The sequence below is a fragment of the Zerene cesonia genome, chromosome 20, assembly GCF_012273895.1.
Source record: "Zerene cesonia ecotype Mississippi chromosome 20, Zerene_cesonia_1.1, whole genome shotgun sequence".
Taxonomy (NCBI): Eukaryota; Metazoa; Arthropoda; class Insecta; order Lepidoptera; family Pieridae; genus Zerene; species Zerene cesonia.
The window spans coordinates 4,875,174-4,889,649 of record NC_052121.1 but is presented as its reverse complement, the minus strand read 5'-3'; the positions used below and the strand labels follow the sequence as shown (position 1 = coordinate 4,889,649).

General features: G+C 32.6%; 2 protein-coding genes across 6 annotated transcripts; one reads left to right on the top strand and one right to left on the bottom strand.

Annotated features, from left to right (window-relative positions):
- Positions 1-1,867: 1,867 nt before the first annotated feature.
- Positions 1,868-5,321, bottom strand: LOC119834986 (TAR DNA-binding protein 43-like). Its single transcript, XM_038359565.1, has one exon. The coding sequence runs from the start codon at positions 5,158-5,160 to the stop codon at positions 3,925-3,927; it is 1,236 nt and encodes a 411-aa protein (XP_038215493.1). The 5' UTR covers positions 5,161-5,321; the 3' UTR covers positions 1,868-3,924.
- Positions 5,322-5,633: 312 nt separating this feature from the next.
- Positions 5,634-14,236, top strand: LOC119835197. Of its 5 annotated transcripts, none has more exons than XM_038359891.1 (14): positions 5,634-5,900; positions 6,004-7,064; positions 7,174-7,295; positions 8,723-8,871; positions 9,045-9,314; positions 9,759-9,885; positions 9,975-10,264; positions 10,451-10,588; positions 10,685-10,794; positions 11,366-11,576; positions 12,165-12,654; positions 12,960-13,070; positions 13,658-13,864; positions 14,171-14,236. In XM_038359891.1, the coding sequence occupies exons 1-14, from the start codon at positions 5,896-5,898 to the stop codon at positions 14,234-14,236; spliced, it is 3,357 nt and encodes a 1,118-aa protein (XP_038215819.1). In that variant the 5' UTR covers positions 5,634-5,895. The 5 variants fall into 5 exon arrangements, with proteins under 5 accessions (XP_038215819.1, XP_038215823.1, XP_038215820.1 ...); XM_038359895.1 differs by having other exon boundaries at positions 5,635-5,900; positions 6,093-7,064; XM_038359892.1 differs by having other exon boundaries at positions 5,635-5,900; positions 11,384-11,576.
- Positions 14,237-14,476: the final 240 nt, after the last annotated feature.

Below are 14,476 nucleotides of genomic sequence, written 5' to 3'. Positions count from 1 at the left end.
GAGGAATCGGTCAAGCCGTTTCGGAGGAGTATAGAGACTAACATTGTGACACGAGAATTTTATATATAAGATTTAAAACATTGACATAAAAAAGAAATGGTAATTAATTATCTAAATTAAAGTCATGGCAAAATATTTTTTTTATTTTAAGTACTTTATTCAATCAATGCAGACACAAAAATAAAATTCAATAGAATCAATAAAACAGGCATATAAATAAAAACCGTATTACCTGGTCGTCAAAAAAGAAAAGAACGGATTACCTAAAAAAACGAAGATCGGGTCCCCAAGTATGATCTTGAATTTTTGATCCCATCGGTTTTGAATTTGGATTGATTTTTTTTCATTTTGTGATTTTTTCCCAGAAAAAAGTGATTCAAGTTGTAAGTTTATTTGTCACAAACGGACAAACAGAAATATGCTCTTTGTTGGCTTGACGGGAATTCCGTGGGGACAACACATAATACATAGGTATAATACCTACAGAAATAAACAATTGACAAATAATCAAATCAAAATAATGATAAACAAAGTAATTTACAATTTGGTTTTGACCTCAGATTATAAACTTTTTGTTTTATAATCCGAGGTTTTGACAGCTCTATAATCTAGTATATTTCGACTTTTACGGGGATTCCCAATCAATTTGCAGCACACTTTAAAATTTATTACTTATGTAGATTGTATTTGAAATAAGCAAATAAATGACCTATGGTTAGGATTCATCCGAATACAGGTACTGTAGAGATTGGCATTCATGTAACGTGTTGGTGGTCTAGCTCTGACTTTCATATGTCATAATATATGGGTATATAGGTATTATATATTTCGAATGCGTCAAGAATTTTTTGACAAAGCCGAGTTGAGAAAAATATGTTGATTGCGTTTAGTATTTCAACTGTTTCGATCAAAACTTTGTAACCACGATCGTCGATAAAAGGACATAAATACCCTCTATTTTACAATTAATTTTGTATTATTATCTTCCTCTAGGAGGCAAAATAGCAATTCCTGATATATTAATCCATGGTCAAAATATAAATATTTACATGTATATTATGTTAATAGATTTACAATTGGCATTTCAACTAAAATAACATTTTTTTTGTTGTTTTGTAACTATTTGGGATAAATCATATATATCAAACTAAACTTTTAGGGTTGATACTCAGTTGTAAGTATCTAGTTCACGGTCGAATCTCACAATCCCGTGCCCATATCTCGCATCTCCCTATTCTAGACGGTTAATAATTATATACCATCACGTTTACTTGTTTCTGTATCGTGCAGTTTTCATCATATACCTTCAAATGCGGATCAACCCTTAACAAACGCAATAATACAAATTTATTCATTCAAATATTATAAGATTCATGCTGTACAAACAATAAAACAATTTTTCATAATCGTCTACTTAATCATCTGAATTAGCACCTTGTTTCTTTGATCCTATTGAAGTATGTGAGAAATAGTTACACAAGTAAATATGTAATGACTAAGCGCACACATGAACATGGGTATTTTTACATGATAAATGTGTTATTAGTTCATAAATTTGAAAAAATTTCGTCCATTGAATGGAAAGGTGTAACCTAAACCTTAATACCTTTATAGAAATTATTTCAATATTGCACATGAGAATCCAAATTATGATAATAAAAAATTGCAATTTTGTACATTATTCTTTACCACTCCTTGTACCAAATAGTACCAACAATTATTCTACTTTCAAACGAATTGACTCAGTGCATATTACAAAAAAATGATACTTTTATGTGTAATATTTAACAAACACGCACAAAATAACAATTTTATTGACACACATAATATTTAACATTAACCAAATGATGGCCCATCTAATTAAATAAGTAAGTTAATAAACAAACAAAAACCAAGCGAAAACTATACAATGAAAACAATTATTCAAATCATTCTTTATTAATTACAGTAACAAAATATAATATTATAGCACATAATTATTTTTATATAATGAACAGGTACCCCTATACCTTTACATTATTGGAAGTGGTAATAATTAACAACTAACCCCATGACAAAAACACTGCGTTCATAAGCTTAAAACGACAATAATGTAACTGTTTACTGTGTCTATAAATTAACGGTACTGATGACACAAATCCTTTTCTTATTTTATATAATTTATTAATGTTGTTTGTATCATATGTCTCATTACTTGATATAAAACATAAAAGCATTTACTGATTATCTTGCCATAAGGTATATTTATTGCGCTATTGTGTTGATATATTTTAATAGTTGTATCACTTTAGGTTCATCAGATTTCGGATATATAATTCATACTACAATATGTAATATAATTTCTCGTTCTAAAACTGTACTATAGTCTCATAAATTCTTATTTATAATGATTATAAAATTTTCAATGTATAATATCAGTGCTAGTCATGAATCAAAAATACATTTTAAGTAAACCATAAAACTGCTCAAAGAAAACCTAGCATTTTTATCAAGGCAATACAAGAATTATTTTAAGAATTAATTTGCATATATTGTAAATTCGAACTAATTTTGTAAACAAACTTTTTCCACTCTCAAATTGGGATCTGTTTTCATAACTTGTAAATGTCATCCATACTGCTTATTTATATAAAATAATTCAAACATATTTGCAAGACATTTGTATCTCATCTGCTAAACATCCTATGCTACTAAATATCTTCTATTGCCATTATAAATGTTCTATTATAATTATTTATTTTAAACATATCTATACATTGTATCTGACCTTTATTTTATTTACAGTCTTGAATTTTGTACAAACAGCTTTGTCTCTTAGACACACTAGAATTCACTGTCTCACTTATGCCATGTTTCTTACAACTACAGCTAGGTACCCATTCAATAAACAATTCCATAATATAGCATTGTCACAAAAATATTCTTGCCATGTATTTCGTCCAAAAAATATATACTTATCTTCAAATTTAAGCCACATGTCCAGAGGAAACATAGAATAAATATATAATAATCAACATTATTTATTTTGTTAAACAATGATAACAATCAATAGAATCTCTATCTTTTACTATACACAAGTATGAACGTTCAACAGTCTGTTGGAAAACATATACCTAGTAATGTACAAAAGCATAGTACTCTTAATCTATCATAGGTACAGTTACATTTCTCTAGGATGTTAATTTATCTCATCGTTAATAAATATGACAACACAAAAAACAAAACAAGCTTCAATCCTCATACACATCTTGTAAATAAATCAAAACATTATAATATATTATATTCTTAAACAAAGAGATGAAGCAAACATTGAAGAACTTGTCTTAAAATTATAGTAGTACAATGTTAGAGAAATTAAAATGTATTTAGTTGGGTGAATATTGAGTATAAGAGTAATAAATTAATAGTTGATAAAAATTGATAACTGCAACAATCAAACAATGTCTCTTGATATAATAATACCGTTTCTGAATATATATTTTGTAAAAATTTTGTTCAGCACTTGCTGTTTCCTTTAAATTTATCTAGTTGATAAATTTTACAAGCTTGTGCATTTTTTATATGATAAAGATACAATGAATCATTTTTAAAATTGAAACTGTTGAATAAATTTTATACTGATTCCAAATTGCATAAGATAGTAGCATTAAAAGTGTAATGTTATTTTAAGTTAGCACACCAATAATAATTGAAGGATGAGTTGTATAAATTACTATTTAAATGTGATCAAAAACTATTATTCTAAAAATGATTCAAGAAAAACAACAAAACAAGCATTTCATAATAAATTAAAATATATAACACCAGTAGCAAACCACTCTACACCAAAAAACAACCCATATGTGTCATAGATAATTTCAATTTATATTATCTAATTTTTTGCTACAATCACAGAGATTATTGTGAGCTTATTAAATCACTGGATCAAACAGAGTGGCCTTGGGATTGGTGCCTTTGTCCCCACTGACTAGAAGGTCCCTGTGCCGAATTACCTTGTTGCATCCATGACAAAAAGTTGGGTGGAGCTGGAGGGGCAGATGATGCTGGTCCTGCAAAGGCACCTTGTTCAGAACCCCCTGAGGGAATATTATTAATGAGACCCCACCCTGCTGCTTGATTCAATGCTGCTGCTACCAATGCCTGATTAACAGGCAATCCCCCCATACCCAGTGGCATGCTTCCACCTTGCCCTTGTCCTCCACCTGCAGCCACTGCAGTTTGCCCATGCTGACCTGATATACCCAATGCCTGCATATTCACCATATCCATGTTACGATTGCTCCAAGAGTTATTGTTAGAAGCATTGTGTGGATGAGTTTCTTCATAGTTTCTACTTGGTAAGTTTCGTTGATTAGAACTAATCTTATTTTGTTTAGGTGAAGCATTTGAAACATTCACTGACACACCTTTTATAATATGATCTTGACCACATAAACTTTGTGCAACTTCCGGATCCAAAAATGTTATAAAACTGAATGCTCTAAATGGTTTTGGGATAAAAACATCTGTTACTTCTCCAAATTGCGAAAAGTACTCTCTTAGGTCATTTGCTGATAAATCTTCTGTGCACCTACCCACAAATACCTTACAAGGCATCGATGTCACTGAACCTTCTTTAGAGTTAGGTATCCGTACATCACACCAACGACCATCAATCATGTGTCTCTGTGACAACACTCTCATTTGTGATGTGTACGAAGAAAACCGAATAAACGCGAATCCTTTAGACATACCAGTTTTTGGATCACGCTTTAATTGTGCCATTAACACCTCTCCGAATTTCTCAAAATACTCTCGCACAGTTTGCTCCGTGGCCTTCCATGGTAATCCTAACACAATTAAGTCGGAGCATAAATTGTCATTTCGTTTATTTTTTATTAATGAATTCTCAGAGGTTTCCCCTGATTTTCTTTTATTTTCCTTAGGAAAGCTGCAAATGTATAAGTGGTTACCCCATCCTTCCGGAGGTGGATAAAGCCTTCCGTCTCTTAATCTAATGCCCCTGAATGTTTTCGATTCAGGATGTCGATATTTTAAACCACAGCAGCCGGGAAATTGCGCAGACACAGTTGTTAACATCAAAGTCCCATCTTCTTCAACTGGAAGTTCTATGGGTTCTTCATTTTCGTCTTCAGCTACAGGCAAGTACTCGAAGGACATTATTTCTTAATCATGAACAGAAATAAATAATATAAGATAAAAATAAACACGGATGGTACACTTATCACTAAAAATCTGTACAATTTCTAATCCATACAAATATAAAATACGTCAGCTACGGGTTAGAAACCCATTGCAATTTGCTAGTTGAAAACATAGCAAGACGAATCAATCTTAATCTTATTTTGTAAGTAGAATTTTATATCCCTATTATTTCCAAGTGCTAAAACGTGTTAGTCGCGGTATGATAATAGACAACTTTCTAAATTTGACGTCGACAAATAAAGTTGCCCTTACAATTGTAGGAATTACGTAACAAAAATAAACTTTGAATCCATGGTGTCATGATGATAATTTTAATTCGAAAGAATAGATTTGTTATATAGACATATTATAAAATAATTCTGAAAAGTGTGCACTCGAAAATTCAGAATTTTGAGTAATGATATGTGATAATTTTTTTTTTGTTTTTTGTTGGCATATTCTGTATCTTAACATAGGGAGTAACAATTCTATAAAATCTATATCTATATTTAGTAAAAAATTGATCTTTTTTTGTTGTATTAATCTGTGAACACAAAACAAACGTTTATTATTTGATACATTGATATCGCTATATTTAACTTTTGAATAAAGCATACGCGTTTCGAAAACAATTCGTCTATAAGTTAGAGTATTTGGTAAAAATTAAACTAAAAACTCTTTAGGATAATAAATCATTGCAACATAACCTTTATGATGTCAGTAGTAAGTTATAATTTGTAGCTCACTTAAAATTTAATATCGTTACATATATATATAAGTTTTCATTCAGTAAATTTTTTCATAACATTATAATTTTAGAGTTACTATTTTCATATGTGACATTGCTATGGACGATGACTCTAAAGACTTAAGAAAGAATAAACCTCAACAAAAACTTTATAAACCAGGTAGTGGACCTTTAAGAAGATCGAAATATGGTTCGGATGCCAGGATGGAATCTTATGATATAGATGAAGGCCTCAAGGGCAGGAATAGAAGTCACTATGGCTCTGTAAATTCAGTGAATGGTGATACTGAAATATATAATAAAGAGCAAATGGTTAGCAATCGATATCGTAAACCAGAACAACAACTTTATCAAGCCAGATCAGGAGATTCGTATTATGAAAACGATAGACTGTCTAAGACACAAACACGCAGTGATCATTCTAGTCAGTACAAAAGACCAATGACAAGCAAGCAGGATAATCACGGTGGTAATGTAGGGTCATATACAAGTTCCAGAAAGGATACGCAATATAAAGGTGGGGTGTCAAATGATATAAACTTTAATAGACAAGTTAACCAGGAATCTATATCAAGATCATCTTCGCCTGCAAAGAGTGTCCATGGTATGAATTCTCTGGAACGCAACAGGGATAGTAGAAGTATGGAAACATGGGCAGGAAGATATAAGTCTAATTCTGGAGGAAAACCTCCATCAGGTCGGAGAAATTCTGCAGGTTTTTCAGCAGAAAATATACGTCATAAACATGTAGTAAACTTAGATAATATACCTCCAAGATTTAGGAAAAAGTATTTAGAACAATCTGGTCATCACAGCATTGAAAGTATTGACCAATTCAATAGAGGTCCACATAATGATTTATCCCAATCTTCATACAGTTCTGGTCAAATTCAAGGTTCTTGTTGGTCTCAAACTTTGCCGTCTCGGGGCAGGGGCAGACTAAGAGACCATGAGCACTTTGACAGAGAAAAGTTTATTAATTCTTACTTAAAGAACTATGATGTTCATAATTCTCATCGATCAACACCAAGCAGTTCGTATATAAACTTGTATGAACCTCATGAAATGGAAAATAGAAATATATATAAACAAAGTGAAAATCAACCGCTACATGATGAGGGTTATGAAAATGGTTTGTTTTACATTATTTATAATATATATTATTGTTATACCATAGTATAGCATAGTCATGATTCAATTCTTATGTAAAGTATGCTTTACCCAAAAGCTTTATTTTCCAGGGTCCAAAAATGGGATAGATAACTATGTTAATGAGACAGACAAAGATGTGAGCAAACATGAAAGTGAAAATTCAAAGGACAGTGAAACATTTCCGACAAGTCTCTCTGATATGACAAACTTGGTAAGAGTTTAGTAATATCTTTTTTGTTAATAACTCCTATATCAATATGGGATAAAATATATAATGAGGAGAAATTGATTAACTATTTTATGTTGTTTGTTTGTTGGTTGTTAACCTATACAATTTTAGTATCTTTAACCTTTAACTAGGGAAGTTTGGTCTGGCACACTGATTGCACTTTTTACTTTTACCTATTTCCACACATTTTTTTGTCCAAGTCACTCAGTAGCTTTGAATTTGGTGTTGTCATACCTCATATTTTAAATGTAATTCACTTTTTAATTTTTAGTTTTATAGCATTGTAATGCTTTATAAATGAGAAATTTTGAAAGAATAGAAAAAATTTCTCATGTAATTCACTTTAAAGCATGAATGTGCTCTATGAATAAGTAAAATCTGAGAATGTTTTTATAAAAACAGCCTATAGGTAACTGCTTTAACAATGAGTGGTAAAAATCGTTCAGTTTGAAGATGGAAGAAATTACATCTCATTTATGATTTTGTCAATCGTTTGTTGTTCCGCCATCATCTGCATATTACATTTGTTCCAATGGCTCATATTCATTATGTACAAGTAGGTGATCTTTTTCTTCTGCCAGACCCAGACATATTTTTACGCTCAAGTACCTATCAATTAATAAATATTGCATAAATATCTATTGATTTACTCTATAAATTGAATTTCATACATTTCAATCATGTGTGATTTTGTTGTAGATATACTTCTAATGAAACTTTGTACTTACTTGAAAATTAAACCATCTTTATAAGTCAGATGTAGACCAAATTTAACATGGAGGGCACTAGCTTCCAAATATTATAAAAATCATCAATATTGGTTCACCCAATCGAAAGTTTGAATTGAGAACCTCCTCGGAAAAAATAAAAACAGTTGTAATGTAGAAATGAAAAAGAACTATAAATACTAAAGTTATTTTTTAGTATGAGTTGCATGCAATGGTTTTAATAAAAAAAGACAATATTTTTAAAATACATTGAGCCATTGTCAGAATTTTTTGTTTTGTATCGAGAAGTTCATCTTTTGTTGTTTGTATAAATATTAGCACTATATATTTGTTTGTTTTTGTAGGTTATTTTAATTCGATATTGTGGCATATTACCATCACATATAGTAATGGTAATATGCTACTATATTATAGTATATGTAAAAAAAGATCGCAATTATCTTGCGGTCCGTGAGAATATGCTACCATAAAAGAGACACAAAAAATATGTCCTTAGTTAGAGGTTAAAGGTGTGGAAAATGATAGAAATGTAACAAAGGGTTAAAAAAGTGTGAGAACATTGCATTGTCTTTGTGCTTAGTGCAAGTATTTTAAGGTAAACAAACTGTAGAACTGTATAACAGTTTGTTTAGCTTAGGCATTTTATTTATCATAAACAATATTTGTTAATGTATTTTATAGGATTGGACTGAAGAGGTTGAAAAGAATATAAAATTAGATGAAATCTCAGAAACATCTACAAGTTTTTCTCAAAGTGTGAAGCCTTTACAGGAAGTTAAAGCTTCTGAATCTAAAGACCCTAAAAGGAGATCTCGCAGACGAGATAGAAGGTACAATTTTTACAATTTTGAATACATATTAACATGTTAATGAAATGTGTTATAAAATAATTTTTTAACATGTTATATATAAGCAATAACCTATGATATATATTTTGTAACATTTGTTAATTTAAAATATGCAAAAAATGATACCAACATTTACCATATAACTGTATACTTAGAAGCAGCAGTAGGGGACATAAGAATCCAGAAAAGAAGGATCGTAATAGAAAAGACAGTAATGTAAGCATACAAAATGAACCAGAACGAAACCGCAAAGACAGCAATGCTAGTATTCAGTATGATATGAATCTTTCTGGACTCAAACACCGAGAAAGAGAGAGAAGAGACAGCCATCGGAGTAACCGTTCATCAACTATTGGAAATAGCCGAGATGATCTAGACAGATGGAGGTCTTTGCGATCATATAGTCGAGAACAAAGCACTGAACGGTATACATTTAGATTTTTAAACAATATTTTTTTACTTACTATACTTATAAACACGCAATTCAATGTACTTGAAAATACTGTTCTTGTTGTTGTGTACCATTGATATTTTTCATACTTGCTAATTTTTTTTGTTGAGAAAATTTTAAAGATACATTTTATTTAGATTTTTCTTTTATTTCTCATTTATAAAGCATTTGAATGCTATGAAATTAAAAATGCAAGGTTTTGTCTATTAATCCATCCAACAACCATCTTAAGGGGACCTGAGCTAAAAGCATTATTGTATACAAGTATCGCCTTAGATACGGTGTCTATATACGGTGTCATAGCCTAATATGACGTCTTTGGCGAGCACCAGCATAAAATAGTAGCATTCAAATGTATTTTATGCAAAAGGTGTTCTGTATTTATACTTTTAACTAATGCGAGTCTTACCTATTTTAGGAGAATAGTGTCACAGTGCAACAGCAGAGATACATCAGTGAATAGAGCTTTAAGTCCACGAGACAACGAAGGATTTAGAGTTCCGTCAATGGCACCTAAGAGTGGAAATTGGTCTTCAACAAATCAGGTATGAATTGCTTCACAAGTGTTATTTTTCACCTAAAACAAAAAGAATGAAAAAAAAACATGAAATCAATTATACTTATTTTAATACAGAAGAGGAACGAGAGTTCTTGGGCGAGCGGTCGCCAAACGAGCGCGGAGAGGAGGCGTCACTCTCCCGCGCCAAGCGTAGCAAGCATCGAGCCGGCCGGCGAGAGTGTAGACACGGGCTCCTCGGCCGCCGGCAGCGCGCGCCGGTCCCGCAAGCGCGCCGGCCGCAGGCGCGGGAGGAACGCCGAGAATGTGCAGCCGTCACCACATCCGCCGGGCTCTACGCCCGCACCGACCAATGTCAACTGGCGCGAGGAAATCCTCGAAGCGAAAAAGCATCAACCTCCCGAACGGTTGGTTTTTTTGTATTGCTAATGAATTGTCAGGTTTTATTTATGAAAATGTAGTTTCATTGTGATGAATAATTAATCTTAAAGAGGTTGCTCATTTTAGTAGAGTTACAATAAACAAGTTTAATACTGATAATAATTGATATGTATCTTGCTTTATACTTTTTATTTGTATTATTTTTCTTTTAGGTTACAAGAGAACTCTCATCAGCGGAATCGATTAAATAGTGTTTTATCAGACAAATCAGTCAGTGATGTTTCCTCATCACAACCAGGACTTTTAGTGTTGCCACAGGGCTCTTCCACACACTCGCATAAAGATCAAGTGTAAGTTAAAAAAAAATATTTTTCCAATATTATGCTAGTTATGTTCCTATATTGAAGTATTTGTTGTTTGTTTTAATATTAATAATGTTATTCCAGGCGTGGTGGTATGAATGGACACCAGAAAACACTATATGACCATCACAACCCTTCAAAACCTATTATTGTGCAAACTAATTCAACAAAACCTGACATGAGAATGGACAGAGGTAATGTAATCACACTAATATGTTAATTTCATTCAATCAATGAGACAATATAATGTAAATTTGTATTTTTTTTGCAAAGGTTGGTTTTAGCTCTCAGTATACATACATAGCTATCAAATTTAAAGAATTACAACCAAATTTATCTTGCTATTCCAAACAAGATAGAGAAAATGTTCGAGTGGATGTGTATTTAGAAATTCAGTTAAAATTATTTGTTAATTAATGTAAAGTGTTTAAAGCGCCGGAAATAAAATAATAAAAATAATCGCGTTTAAAATTCGTTAAAAAGTCTTTAATTTCTAAAGGTGGTGAAATGTTAAGCATTTTAAAAGCACCTTAATATTATATAGCATTACTGGCTTTTGCACACGGCTTCGCACGCGTTATATTCGTCGTAATTTAATACATGTTGTTATACATATAAACCTTCCTTTTGAATCACTATCTGTTAAAAAAAACCCATCAAAATCGCTTCCAAGTTTAAAAGATTTAAGCATGCATAGGGACATGCGAACAAACGGAGAAAGTGACTTTGTTTTATACTATGTAGTGATAATGGATCATTGTACAGCTGAGCGTCGTGGTTCAGGTATGAAGGAGTCGTCTCGCAACGGGCTGGGCTACGAGGTGTGCGAGGCGGGCGAGGCGGGCGAGGCGGCGCGCGCGGCGCGGCACGTGGCGCTGCTGCAGCAGGTGGAGCGCGCGGACGCGATACTCAAGACGCACACGGTGCGCGGCCCGCTCGCGCTCGCCGCCAACTGGCAGGACGTGACCGAGACTAGGTATCATCATCGTCATCAGCCCATGTGTATGCGCTGCTCCCACTGCTGGGACACACGCCTTCTATGCGGGTTCAGGCCATAATCCACCACACTGGCCAAGTGCGGGTTGGCAGATGATACATGTCGTCGAACTTTTGATTCTTGGACATGCCAGTATCCTCACGATGTTTTCCTTCACCGTGCAGAGCTCAGTCATACATTTCTCATATATTGCATGCCTCATAAGCGAAGCGCATCATTTTGTGGCCTACTCGTGCCTTACGAGAATCGAGTGATTTTTGAACTAAAAGTATATTTATGGGACATTCAGATTTGATTTTCTAAACCTTTTTTAAAATTTAGAATTCTATTGTTTCTAATAATAACATTAGCGAGTGTACCTACTCTGCACTCCAATTAAGGATAGGAGAGACTATCTTGTCGTAAAGCATGTTTTTGAGTGTAGTCAAAGTCCCAAGTAACAATATCCGATATTTTATGTATACTAATGCAATTTATTCATGATGTAGGTTTTGCCACATGAAACGTAATAAAAATATTTATAATTTAATTTTAAACATATTTTTATGTAAATATTTCTTTTTGCAGAAAGTTCTTACAAAGTGCTCTACAAAGACTGCTTATGTCTGATCTCAAATTTTGCCAGGCTGATAATATAGAGCAGCAATTTTGGAAAATTCTTTATTATCATTTCATTGAAACATTGAGGAAAAGTATAACACAAGTTACACCGGAACAAAAAGTTGAAATAGTGAAGTTAATAAACACAATCATAGATGAGGGTGTTGTCTTTTTCGAGAATCTCATACAAATGCTAGAGAAAACATATAAATTCAATACTGAAGATTATTTAAACGAGAATCATGCATTACCACCGAAAGGCCTTGGCTATGTTGGATTAGCTATGGTTTCAGTACAAAAACTGTATGTATTCCTTGGGGACTTGGCAAGATATAAAGAGCAAGTGAATGAAACAAATAATTATGCAAAAAGTAAATTCTGGTATACGAAGGCACAGCAAGTTAATCCTAAAAATGGTAGACCATATAATCAGCTGGCTATTTTAGCTATATATGCTGTAAGTATATCCTATCATAAATATATTTTTCTTTTTGTTATACCACTACTAGCATACCCGGCTACGCGTTGTTGTGGCTAAGTAATAATTAAAAATGTTAAGATTATAAATTATTGGGATAATTAATCAAAATAAAAACTATCCCATATCTTAAGTTAGACCAAATTACACATAAAATGCAAAATTTGATCAAAATCGGTTGATTTGGTGAAGAGTTCATTGGGAACATACATCATGATACTGGATTATTATATATTAAGGATTTTGCAATGCAAAAATAAAAATTCTTGATTTTCATATTTCAGAGGCGAAAACTGGACGCAGTTTATTATTATATGAGAAGTTTAATGTCATCGAATCCATTTCAATCTGCAAGAGAAAGTTTACTATCACTTTTTGAAGAAAATAGAAAAAAGGTATGAATTTTGTGAAGTTCTAATTTAACATCAAATTTGTCATGAATTTTTTTTTAAATATGTATGACAACTTATTGATTACTAGAATTGTGTAATTATTTTAAAATAGTAATTAGTTTGTGTTTACTGATTCAAATTTAGATCAAAATATTATATCAAATCCTAAACGGATTATCAGTGAGGGATAATATCAGTGGCTTAAAAAATATGTGCTATTACGATTGATATTGATATTAATTTACATGCAAAATTTCAACATAATCCTACTTCACTACACATCATGGAGAGGGTGAAATGTTTAAAGATAATAAAAAAATAATCTTGAAACTGCTTACTAACTACTTTAAGTACAATGTTTTCTGTGCCACTCGATTTTAGCCGCCGAAAGCCAAAAACAGTTATTTCTATTACTTATGTGTCATTCTTGTGCATAATCCTCAAATACTAACAAATAGTCATCTTCACTATAACTATCAAAACCCGTTTAGCGGTTTACGAGTGAAATAGTATGAGACGCACATTCTTAAATGCTTTCGTGTTTATATTTTTTGTAAGATAACTTGATTGAATTCGAGTTAAATCGGCAGTACGAGGCGGCGGAGCGCAAGCGGCGCGCGGCGGCGGAGAGCAAGGGCGCGGAGGGCGGGGGCGCGGGCGCGGGCGCGGGCGGGGGCGCGGAGGGCGCGGGCGAGGGCGGCGCGGCGCGGCGCGAGCTGTGGGTGCGCCCCGGCGCGTCGCGTCCGCACTCCACCCGCATGATGCAACACGACTTCGACGCCATGACACCTGTCGAGGTAACACTATCCTGCCTATTGGCATCTATCAAAATATTAAAGTGAAAACGAAACTGATTTTATGACTATTAAATCAATACACATACTATACTATTACTCTAGGATTCGGAAACTAAAAATTTTCCCCACACCTCTTTTTATAATGGAAGTACCAGTAGTAAAGGGGAAATAAATATTTATTTCGAAGTTTGCATGAAACTATGACATTTTTTTCCGAGTAAAACTTGGTGAATTCGGAACGGGTAGATAATGATGAATGATACACACGACCGATAACATATTGTTTAAAGATGTTGTTTGTTTCAGTTGAATAAAACCTTTATAACCGCGTATTTGCATGTTCACGGAAAGTTAATAACAAAAATTGGGTAAGTATTTCCTTTTGTACTTATTTTCATATATTTATTGTGAGAATTCGTGAAAAAAGTTTGCCAATGGGTCACAATTCCATAATATGCAAATTCTTATAGAATTTTTATTTCTATAATAACTGAATAACCAATAATAGTTTAAATGTTATTTACTATATTTTTGATTGGTTATGATTATGACAAATGACAATACATCGTGTTAGTTGTAAACTTTTATATGGCCATTTGTAAATCGTTTATA

Bases quoted from the DNA above. Each gene is read 5' to 3' on its own strand.
- LOC119834986 (XM_038359565.1), bottom strand. From the start codon at position 5,160: ATGTCCTTCGAGTACTTGCCTGTAGCTGAAGACGAAAATGAAGAACCC.
- LOC119835197 (XM_038359891.1), top strand. The intron at 9,315-9,758 runs GTATACATTTAG...TACCTATTTTAG, and splicing joins CGAGAACAAAGCACTGAACG to GAGAATAGTGTCACAGTGCA. The intron at 10,589-10,684 runs GTAAGTTAAAAA...ATGTTATTCCAG, and splicing joins CACTCGCATAAAGATCAAGT to GCGTGGTGGTATGAATGGAC.